Source organism: Panthera onca, chromosome E2 (assembly GCF_046562875.1).
Source record: "Panthera onca isolate mPanOnc1 chromosome E2, mPanOnc1 haplotype 2, whole genome shotgun sequence".
Classification (NCBI taxonomy): Eukaryota; Metazoa; Chordata; class Mammalia; order Carnivora; family Felidae; genus Panthera; species Panthera onca.
In genome coordinates, this window is record NC_138353.1 from 56,624,376 (window position 1) to 56,635,843 (window position 11,468).

The window sequence follows — 11,468 nt, forward strand, 5'->3', positions numbered from 1 at the left end:
AGCATTAAATGAATAGATGCATGTATCAAATATTTCCTTTGCATGGAACGCTCTCCAACATAAACCTTAGCAATCATTCACATACAGGTAATGCCATTCAGATCCACTTGGGCTCTGGTATTTATATTTGGAGGAAGTTATCAGGTGGTTGTGAATTAGGAACTTGAGAAATTGATGATTAGGAAACAAAGCCCCAGAAGTTACTACATCCTGGTGACAGTGGTAAGTGGGGTCAACAGGAAGTTACACATCCAACATCAGACATTTACTCTGTATAAAGCTCTGTGCTGAGCCAGCATCCTGGAGGCAGAACCAAGGAGAACATCTTACAATGAGAAGTGTCTCATTGGATGGATGGATGGATGGATGGATGGATGGATGGACGGATGGACGGATGGATGGATGGATGGACATGGATGGATATATGGATGGATGGATGGACATATGGGTGGATGGATGGTTGGATGGATGGATATATGGATGGATATATGGATGGATGGATGGACATGTGGATGGATGGAAGGAAGGAAGGAAAGAAGGAAGGAAGGAAGGAAGGAAGGAAGGAAGGAAGAAAATATATTCTCTTTCTTTTCTTCTTTTTTCTTTTCTTCTTTCTTCTTCCTTTTTATTCAAGAAATAAAGTATTACAGGTAAAGGTGAAATCCCCTTTTTTTCTCCCCAGTTTCGTTTCCTATTCTCTCTCCCCAGAGAAAATACTATCTTGACTTAGAGTGTCCAGATGTTAGTTTATACATTTACTACACACACACACACACACACACACACACACACACCCCACTTATAGTTCTATTTTGTGCAGTTTGTAAAACCTTATGTAATTCATATTATACTGAGCACGATGTTCTGTGACTTGCCTTTGTTCCTCCCCACATTACCTTTCCAAGATCCATCTACGTTAGTCTCGTTTGGGGGTTGGCACACTTTTACCACAAAGGGCTGGGCGGCAAATGTTTTGGGCTCTGTGGACCACATCAGATCTTTGTCACTTACTCTTTTGTTGTTGTTATTTTGTTTTTTACCACTTTTTAAAAGAGTGAAAAGCATTTTTTAGAGCGTATTTATTTTGAGAGACAGAGCATCACAGAAGGGGCAGAGAGAGAGAGCACGTGCACACATCGGAGGTGCAGAGAGAGGCAGAGAAGGAAAATCCCAAGCAGGCTCCAAGTGTCCACGCAGAGCCCAACATGGGGCTCAAACCCACAAGCCACGAGATCGTGACCGCGGCCGAAACCAAGAGTCCACTGCTTAACCAACTGAGCCGGCCAGGCACAACAAAAGTTTGAGACACAGTCTTAGCTCAAGAGCCACGCAAACACCCTGTGGCCCAACGGCCATAGTCACCCCTGCCCTAGTGCATTCATTCCAACTGCTAGACAGGATCCGTCGGATGAATCCTGTGGAGTGTACTCCTCAATCAGCAGACACGCGATGATTGTTTACAGTGCCCTTCGACGATCGACGCTATTGCAGTAATCTGGAATCTGTTTTCCACCAGCTCCTCAAGAGAGTGCTAGACAGACGGCAAGCCCCGCGCTGGGTCTGGTTTCGAGGCAGAATTGGAACTCACATCTAGCAGAGCCTGGATAAACTAGCAAGGAGTAGTTCGCGTGTGATCGTAAAGAAAAAAATGTTGTGTGGGTGCATGTGGGTGTGTACACAGAGAGGAGAGAAAATAATTGAGTGGCCACTCACACACATCACCCGCCATAAACCCAGTTACACGATAGCAAAGCCTGACTCTCGATGACGTTGCTTTGAAGAACCAAGGCACATGGCAGGATGCTGTTCACTCATCAGCTACTCTAGACTGCCAGGAGGGTTTTAAAATGGAGACTTCCGGGGTGCCTGGGGGCTCAATTGGTTAAGTGTCCGACTTCGGCTCAGGTCATGATCTCACGGTTCGTGAGTTTGAGCCCCGCGTCGGGCTCTGTGCTGACAGCTCCGAGCCTGGAGCCTGCTTCGGATTCCGTGCCTCTCCCTGACTTATGCTCTGTCTCTCTCTCAAAAATAAAATAAATGTTTAAAAAAATGTTTTGGAGCAATCCTAAAATTTGTATGGAACCACAAAAGACCCCGAATAGCCAAAGTAACATTGAAGAAGACCAAAGCGGGAGGCATCACAATCCCAGACTTTAGCCTCAACTACAAAGCTGTAACCATCAAGACAGCATGATATTGGCACAACAACAGATACATAGACCAATGGAATAGAATAGAAACCCCGGAACTAGACCCACAAGAGTATGGCCAACTAATCTTTGACAAAGCAGGAAAGAATATCCAGTGGAAAAAAGACGATCTCTTTAACAAATGGTGCTGGGAGAGCTGAACAGCAACATGAAGAAGAATGAAACTAGACCACTTTCTTACACCATTCACAAAAATAAACTCAAAATGGATGAAGGACCTGAATGTGAGACAGGAAACCATCAAAACCCTAGAGGAGAAAGCAGGAAAAAACATCTCTGACCTCAGTCTCAGCAATTTCTTACTTGACACATCTCCAAAGACAAGGGAATTAAAAGCAAAAATGAACTACTGGGACCTCATGAAGATAAAAAGCTTCTGCACTGCAAAGGAAGCAATCAACAAAACTAAAAGGCAACCCACGGAATGGGAAAAGATATTTGCAAATGACATATCGGACAAAGGGCTAGTATCCAAAATCCATAAAGAACTCACCAAACTCCACAGCCAAAAAACAAATAACCCAGTGAAGAAATGGGCAGAAAACATCAATAGACACTTCTCTAAAGAAGACATCCGGATGGCCAACAGGCACATGAAAAGATGCTCAACGTCGCTCCTCATCAGGGAAATACAAATCAAAACCACACTCAGATATCACCTCACGCCAGTCAGAGTGGCTAAAACGAAAAATCAAGAGACTATAGATGCTGGCGAGGCTGTGGAGAAGCGGGAACCCTCTTGCACTGTTGGTGGGAATGCAAATTGGTGCAGCCGCTCTGGAAAACAGCGTGGAGGTTCCTCAGAAAATTAAAACTAGATCTACCCTATGACCCAGCAATAGCACTGCTAGGAATTTACCCAAGGGATACAGGAGTGCTGAGGCATAGGGGCACTTGGACCCCAATGTTTATAGCAGCACTCTCAACAATAGCCAAATATGGAAAGAGCCTAAGTGTCCATCAACTGACGAATGGATAAAGAAATTGTGGTTTATATACACAATGGAATACTACGTGGCAATGAGAAAGAATGCAATCTGGCCTTTTGTACCACGTGGATGGAACTGGAGAGTGTGATGCTAAGTGAAATAAGCCATACAGAGAAAGACAGATACCATATGTGTTCACTCTTATGTGGATCCTGAGAAACTTAACAGAAGACCATGGGGTTAGGGGAAGGGGGAAAAAAAGGGGGGGGAGGAATCCCGACATTGTGCAGACAGAGTGTGTGGGAATTGTCCAGCTACCCGATGCTATTGGAGGGGGGGACTCAACCTTCTGGGGCCCCAGGAACTCTGACAGGCGCCTTATTCCAGCCACCGCCGCTGCCTGCTGCAGTGAAGGGGCAGCTCCGAGTGTGGACCAAACACGAGAGCCAGCTGATAGCACATCATCCTGAAAGACGAGGAACCGCTTAGGTGAGTTGTGAGGCCGGCACCTATATTCGGATGCTGTGTGTACAGCTGGGTTTGTTGTTGGGAATGGGGGGTCAGATGCAGGAACTTTGGGGGGTTCGTACTCTGGTGACAATGGAGTATGACAATGACAAAGATGAGAGCCACGTGCAGTGAGCCATTTCCGCTCTGGAAAACCCGCTGCCTTCTCATGAACGGCCGCTTGTGAAAGACGAGGCGAGGAGGGCACTCTGCCGTGGGGCACAGATCACACGTGCAGGTGCCCTCCGATCTGAGGACGGCGTCACGGTCCATCAGGAGGTGGCGGTCATCACCACCAAGGGGAAGCAGCCTGCACGGCTATGCATCAGTGGCCGCAGCAGGGATCTCCGCCCGTGACTGTGACACGGCAGCCAAGATCGACAGAGTCATCGTGGAGAGAGACACCGGCCCTTAGAAGTGGGGTTTAGGTCCAACGGCAGGTCAGAAGAGCCTGATGGTCAAACAGGGCCTTCTGGGTAAGCACGGCAGGCCCACGGGGAGCACGCCTGCCACCTGGAAGCGGGACCACATGGACCACAGTGAGTCCGCAGAGAGAGGTGTGGGGCAAAGCAGTAAAAGCCCCACGAGGAGGGCCGCCTGGGTGGCTCAGCCGGTTAAGCGTCTGACTCTTGGTTTCCGCTCAGGTCATGATCTCACGGCTCGTGGGTTCAAGCCCCGTGTCGGGCTCTGTGCTGATAGAACCTGCTTGGGATTCTCTCTCTCCCTGTCTTTCTGCCCTTCCCCAGTTCATTCTCTTTCTCTCTCTCTCTAAAAATAGATAAATTTTTTTAAAGCCCCACAAGGAATGGCCAAAGTGGGGAAAGGCCCAAAGCAGACGGGAGAGAGTAAAAGCGACCTCTCTGCATCTGGTCAGGAAGGAAAAGAAGAGTAAGGATAGGAAAGCCCAAGTGGCTCTGGAGAGTGTGGGCGATCCGCCACTTTAAGCACTGTGTCCAGTTGGGAGGAGAAATTAAAGCCTTATTGAGAAAACAGAATCGCTTTTTCGTTCTGAACAGGATGGAACCCAGGTCCCAGAAAGGGTGCGGAGTTCCGGTACATGTTAGCTGTGACCCGAGAACTCAGTGATGTCACCTGCTGTGGTCATCCCATCCCGTCCTGTTTTAAGGCTCTAAGGGTGAGGGAGGCGGGTTTGATGCCATTGGCTTCTCTGCTTGGGAGAGTTGGGAACGTTCTTTCAGACTCAGCACAGCCCAGGAAATATCCGCAGCTGTTTCCTGATGGCTGTTTTAACATCATAGCTCGTCCCTGGTTTGCAAGAACCCGCTTACAAAGCGTCTGGGGGCGCCTGGGTGGCCCCGTCGGTTAAACGTCTGACTTCGGCCCGGGGCGTGATCTCATGATCTGTGAGTTCAAGCCTCACGTCGGGCTCTGTGCTGACAGCTCAGAGCCTGGAGCCTGCCTTGGGTTCTGTGTCTCCCTCTCTCTCTCTGTACCTCCTTTGCTCGCACTCTCAGAAATGAACATTAAAAAAAACTTTTCTTAAAAAACATAAAATGGAGACTTCCTACCTGTGCTTGTTGAAATACACATTCCCAGGCCCATCCAGCCTGTGGAACCCACATCCAAGGTGACAGGGGCCTCCACACAGACCTAGTGTTTGCATATATTTATACAATATTTTTAATACTAAATGCACGTGCCTGCTACTCCCAATCCATATATAAAAATCAGTACAACTTAACCTATTTGTGTAGATTAAAAGGAATATAAATAATGGGGCAGTACTTTCTTCTTATCAACAAGGAATTTTCCTGGGCCCCCTACTTTAGAAACTCAAGGCCTACAGAGGCCATTGGTGAGCAGGTCCCCAAAGATTGCCCACTTCTCTCTCAGCTGATCGCTAGGATCACAACAACTCCAAGGCAGAATTGCCAGGTAACTCCTAAGGAACTCACGTTCATTTTTTTAAATTTTTTTTGAATGTTTATTTATTTTTGAGAGAGAGACAGACTGCAAGCAGGGGAAGGGCAGAGAGAGAGGGAGACACGGAATCCGAAGCAGGCTCCAGGCTCCGAGCTGTCAGCACAGAGCCCGAGGTGGGGCTCGAATCCATGAACTGTGACATCGTGACCTGAGCCGAAGTCGGACGCTCAACCAACGGAGCCACCCAGGTGCCCCAGAACTCATGTTCATTTTATACCCAAAACAGTGTCATCGAGAAAAGACAGATGCGTGCGTACTATGAAATGTCAGGTGTGCTGTTTGTTCTCACAAAAAGAGCCGTCCTACCTCGCAGCACGCAGCCTCCCCACTGTCGGTGAGGCCCCTGGAGGTCACGTCAAAATCATCCTCAGAAGGGACCTCTGAATCTTTCTCCACAGCTAGAAAGGTACTCGGTTAGCCCTCTGATGTTTTGCACAACCCGGGTAGTATCAGCCCAAAAAAGAGTCAAGAACAGGTATTAACCCTCACCTGCTTGACTTCAGAAAGAATCTCCGTCTGTCCCTATATTAAAGGCATAAGGTTATTTAATACTGTTCACTTAATTAGAGCCTGCCAAATATAATGGTTCTTGTGGTATTATATACCTAGCCGGAGAGGTTCTTCCTGACAAGGACTTTGCTAATAAGATGTCTGAGGAGCTGGGTTAGAGCTAGCAGGAATAAGTAACCGTGGGGCGTGCCACTCTTTCGTAAGAGCAGAACTCAAAGTGGCCAACCCACCTGTGTAGCTATTAACATGATACTGACAAGAGACTGCACAGAAATGGGCCTAAAACACTAAGTTAGGTGGAGGTGGTGGGGGGGGGGGTGTCTACAAGCACTCAACTAGATTATAAAGTGCAAGGGTAATAACTTCCTGCCTCAGCCATAGTCCTTGAAAGAATTTCGGGATCTGGTAGACTCTGCTTGATGTTTCTTTGAATCAGGAGTCGGCAAACTACTGTCCAAGGGTCAAACGTGGCCCAGTTCCTGTTTTTGTAAATAAAGTTTTATTGGAACACAGCCATAGCCATTCACTTACACGTCGCCTGCCTGCTGCTACAACACGGCAGAGTTGGGCAGGTGCCACAGAGGCTGTGTGGCCTGCAGAGTGGAGATATTTACCATCTGGCCCCTTACAGGAAAAGTGTGCGAACACCTCCATTACAGCATTGCTCATAAAACTGCAGTGAGCTCAGCATACAACGTGGTGGGGGATATTTTTTTTTTCTCCTCTCCTCAAATAATATTCGGATCCAGGTAGACTAGCATTAACCAAACATCCTGATGTTCCGTGGCTTTTTTGTCTCCTTCCTTGGCCTAGAGATTTTATAGATGAGAAGGTGCTCTGAAAGTTCCCCGGGTCAGTAAGCAGTGAGGCCAGCTTCCACCATTAGACCGCCTCCTCATGGAAGAAAAGTAATGAAAACATTTCACCTTGTTATGATACCATAGAAGGCTTTATCGCAACGAGAAGTGAACCGAGAGGTCTGCACTTTCGTCTTTGACAGCTAAAACTGAAGGAAAAAAAAACTAATGACGTGGAAAGTAGTAAAAAATGTAAATGAAATTAATTTTACTGCCAATCTTGTTGTTGAAGGTATCTGTTGATGGTCCCGAAGAGATGCTTAAATGCTCCCCCTAGGACCCTCCCGATGAGGCAAGCTCGAGTCTCTACTAGCCTATGTCTGGGGGGGCGGTTCGCAGGGCTCTGTGTCGTGTGCCACAGGCAACTCCAGGGAAGCATATCATCCTCAAAGCCTCTTGAACATTGTTTTAGGCTTAATTAATCAGCAATAGCAAGAACATAAAAAGACAGTTCAGGTGAACCGTATTAGCAAGTACCAAAATGAAATGTCTCTTCTTTGGCAAGGAGGGGGAATTGAACTGTAATCTCGATCACAGTGAAGAAGTTGAAAGACGTGACCAAGATGAGCAAAACGGCCACTGACAATACTTTTCATTCTAATGCTTTGTGTTAAGGTGTTCCTTGGATTCTATAAAATTCACCCATTTTAAGGGTACAGTTGGATGAGTTTTGGTGTAGCCACACCAACAACCAAGGTCCGGCTGGCTTCTTTATGCCCTTTGTTCTTGATCCCCTCCCCTGAATCCAGACCCCCATTGATCTGCCTTCTCTGAGTGCTTTCTTGCCTTTTCTGGAATTTTCTATAAGTGGAATCGTACAGTCCGTGTCGTTGAGTGCATCAATATTTTGTTCCTTTTTATGGTGACATGTGTTATGGGCAGAGACAGGGCCTGGGGAAACACCAAACCCAGATGAAGCAGGCTGTCCTCTGCCCCCAGGTGGTTCTGAGTCATCTTTGCAGAGGATCTGTGGTCCCTCAAAGCGGTGGGCTCCATGGACAGTGACAGTGGACCTCCTAGGGCTTCTAAGTGCCACCCACAAACAAAGCCAAGAGCTTCACATAAATTGTGTAGACTGTCTCATGTAATCAAGTCAACAGTCCTCAGAGGTAGGACCCTTCATGTGACATTCTAAATTCATTTGAACCGTGAGTGAAGACTTGTTTAATTAAGTGAGGTTTAAAAAAAAAAAAAAAAAAAAAACATTTAATGTTTGTTTATTTTTGAGACAGAGAGAGACAGAGAGCAAGCGGGGAAGGGGCAGAAAGAGAGGGAGACAGAATCCGAAGCAGGCTCCAGGCTCTGAGCTGTCAGCACAGACCCCGATGCGGGGCTTGAACTCACGAACCGTGAGATCGTGACCTGAGCTGAAGTCAGACGCTTCACTGACTGAGTCACCCAGGTGTTCCTAGTGGGCTTTATTCAGCCACATTTTTTTGGTCCTCAATGACCAAAATTATTTTAAGCCATGGTACCACACTGGAAAATATTTTTAAATAAAATTCAGGATGCCATTTAATCTGTTCCTTTCGAGTCTTTCTTCAAACGTGGGTGAATCTGCAAATACCATTTGCTACAGCCTGAGTAACTGGAGTTTAAGATAATGGTGGCAAGGACGGTGAAAGAGCCAGCCAAAAAGGGAAATTAAATGAGTTTGGGAGATGCCTAACTGCAAAGAAACTCACCCGTCAAACAATGTAAATATCCTGGGTGTAGGAAGTAACATCCAAAAACTGCGCCCGAATTAGTGTTATTAAAACAGCCTTAACTTTCTCGGGATCGTCTTGCTTATATTTGAGTCACATTACAAAGACTTTTATCTGGTTGTAGAGAAGCTGTTTTAAATTTTCCAAGCAGATAAATGATAGGATTAGCCTCTGAAAGCAACGGGGTACAGAATTAGGTGTGTTTTATACCCCAATCAGCTCCTCGGCACGTTTTGAATGAAAGGGCCCAAGCTTTATGGAATTAACCTACTATATTCTAGCTATCGGTTCATTCCAGCAGGAACTACACTTCTATCGTAGGTTGACCTTTACACATTTTTATTTCTTTGATTATATCACGAGTTTTAGTGGTACCATTCCCCTGTACAAACCCAAGATATTATAATAATAATAAAGCAAAAACAGCAGAGAACCAAGCTCGTGTTATTATCAGGCAGAGGGGAGACCCAGGCTGGTCTACATCTTAGAGAATAACCACAGTTTTGGTGACAACGGTACTCTCGGATGAGACAGTCCAGGCCGTGAAGCTGGAGGAAGGGGTCATGAGCCAAATACAGGGGGGCTTCTGGAAGCTGGAAAGGGCAAGGAAGCGGCTTCTCTGCTGGAGCCCCCAAAAGGAACACGGCTTGGCCAACACCTTGACTCTAGCCCTCTAAGACGCATTTTGGACTTCCGACTTCCAGGACTGTAAGAGACTAAGTTTTGGTATTTCGAGCCACTAAGCTCTAAGCACTAAGTGGTCTTTTGTTACCACAGCCACAGGAGTCATACACCGTGTCTGCAGAACCACTAACAGCTCTCTCACTCTTCTCTGTGACCAAGGATGTCTTGTCCCTAAGACATCCAGGTTCTGGGCTAAGGCGCAAGGGACAGGGCTCAACGTCGCAGAGATAGTCACCGCTGGTCAGTCTGAGATGAAGGGCTTGGCATTGGCGTTTTCAGACAGATCTTGCTTTTTAAGACATAAACCACCAGAGCTATCCCTTCTCTCTTGGAATATTAAACCTAAGAAAAAAGTTCCCCAAGGCAGTGCCGTGTTTATGAATGTGTTTATCACCTCTTATCAGCCATTTATCTCACATTTAGCTAAAACGTTTTCAATCAAGTTGCGATATTCCTTGACTTCGCTCTGAATCTTTTCCATTCAGGTCTGTGAGAACTCCTGACATCCGAAGCTTGACTACCACGTTTCCATAGCAACGGGAAAAAGAAAAAGAAAAAGAGAAAAAACAACCATCCAAATCTGAAGATCGCAGTTTACGGCTCTCGAACTTCACAACTAGGCCTCAATTGTTCCAGATTTTTGTTTTCTTTGCGATACCACTGGGTCTGTTCTTCACCATTCTGGCAGAATCTTCCTTTCTCCTTTAATTAGTGGAATCTTCTGAATTTCCCTGAACTTTGAAAGATCATGGCGTATAACTTGACCTTCTGGGAGCAGGGAGCAGGAACAATGACTACTTTTTCTGATGTGTTGCCATGTTGCTAGTCAGCTTTCCACACATACAGCTTCGTCTGTGGGTTAGTATTTGTACATGTGTGAGTATCCGTATGTGTATATACACAGTATTTATAGAGAGAAACTCTACAGAAGGAGCCTAGTTTTGATATTGAGAGGTTACACACAAAAAAAGGATGGAAGTGATGTAGCTGCCCCCCCCCGCCCAGGGCCTCAGCATCAAGCTGAGCATTAGTACAGACCCCAGAGCCGACGCTCCTGCGCGGTCCCGTTCGGTCCGAACACTGCCACGACCAGCCAGGCAGGTCTGCAGAGAGGGAGAGCACAGACAGAAGTCCTTCCTCTCCAGTAAAGGATTGCAACCAAATTTTCACTGCCATCGTATGCCGTGATCCTCAGAAAAAGCGGAGAGGAACAGAGCAGCAAACTTTACCATCAAACGCCAAGAAAAGGGCTCAAATATTATTTCGTGGGCATCTGTCTGCATTTGTGCGTGTCCTGAATCCAGTCCCACGGATTCTTACGAGGACACGGATCATGGCGGAGAATCTCTCTCTCTCCCCGATGTACGTACAATTGCACGTCTCGTGGCGGGGGTCCTACGTCCACGGGAGGCAGTCAGCAGGAAGCGCGTGTATACACATATATGCCCACATGTATAGACATACCTTTATGCACATACACACTGTTTGTTTCATATATACAGGCGTAAAATAGACTAAACACAGGTAGTTTTAAAAGTACCCTTTTGTGTGAATCGACTACCGTTGTTTGCAAACCTGAAAATAAAAGATGTTCATTATGTATGAGAAGTAATTGATTTTTATTCTGTGAGCATGTAAAACTAAGAGAAAAGCTAGAACCCGTACTAAGATGATCTTCTCGTTGATAAACTGTAGAGAACCATCCAAGCTCACGCCAAATTTTTCTATCAGATAAAACTAGTGACAGCCCGTGGCTTCTTATTAGAGCTCGCCACAAACTAGGGTAAGGTAAGTGTCTTAGCATATTTTAATACAGTTGCTTACTAAAGGTTTTAACCACACGCACACGCGTGCACACACATGCACACCCACGCTTTCTTACGCAATCTACGTTTGCACCTGTGTTTTTCAGTTCGCCTTCGATAGGAAGTAGGAGTCCTTTGTTGTCTTTATTGTAGTGAAATTATGCAGATAGAGTTCCATATATTGTATTTGTTTCAATAGTGAGTCTTTTTGGAGCATATAGAATGCAGAGATTTTTTTTTTTTCCATTAAAATAAATGGGTATTGGTGGTTAAAACGGCTGGACAGTAGCTCTTCTCTGATTTCTATGTTGTGTCT

The 11,468-nt window shown here is 46.1% G+C and overlaps 2 protein-coding genes across 4 annotated transcripts in view; both read left to right on the forward strand.

The window, feature by feature from the left end:
- The window catches only part of CDH13 (cadherin 13), a 1,089,618-nt gene extending 1,078,663 nt beyond the window's left edge, over positions 1–10,955 (forward strand). For all 3 annotated transcript variants that reach the window (XM_078439088.2, XM_078439089.2, XM_078439090.2), the window contains one exon: positions 9,833–10,955. In XM_078439088.2, the coding sequence (XP_078295214.1) occupies positions 9,833–9,840 (8 nt within the window). In that variant the 3' untranslated portion in view covers positions 9,841–10,955. The remainder of the gene's footprint in view (positions 1–9,832) is intronic.
- LOC132690908 (H/ACA ribonucleoprotein complex subunit DKC1) lies at positions 175–10,955 on the forward strand. The gene is given in 6 exon segments (XM_078439227.2): positions 175–222; positions 3,430–3,468; positions 3,470–3,954; positions 3,956–4,185; positions 5,817–5,996; positions 9,833–10,955. Coding segments are annotated over 5 exon segments (960 nt in total). The 3' UTR covers positions 5,975–5,996; positions 9,833–10,955.
- Positions 10,956–11,468: the final 513 nt, after the last annotated feature.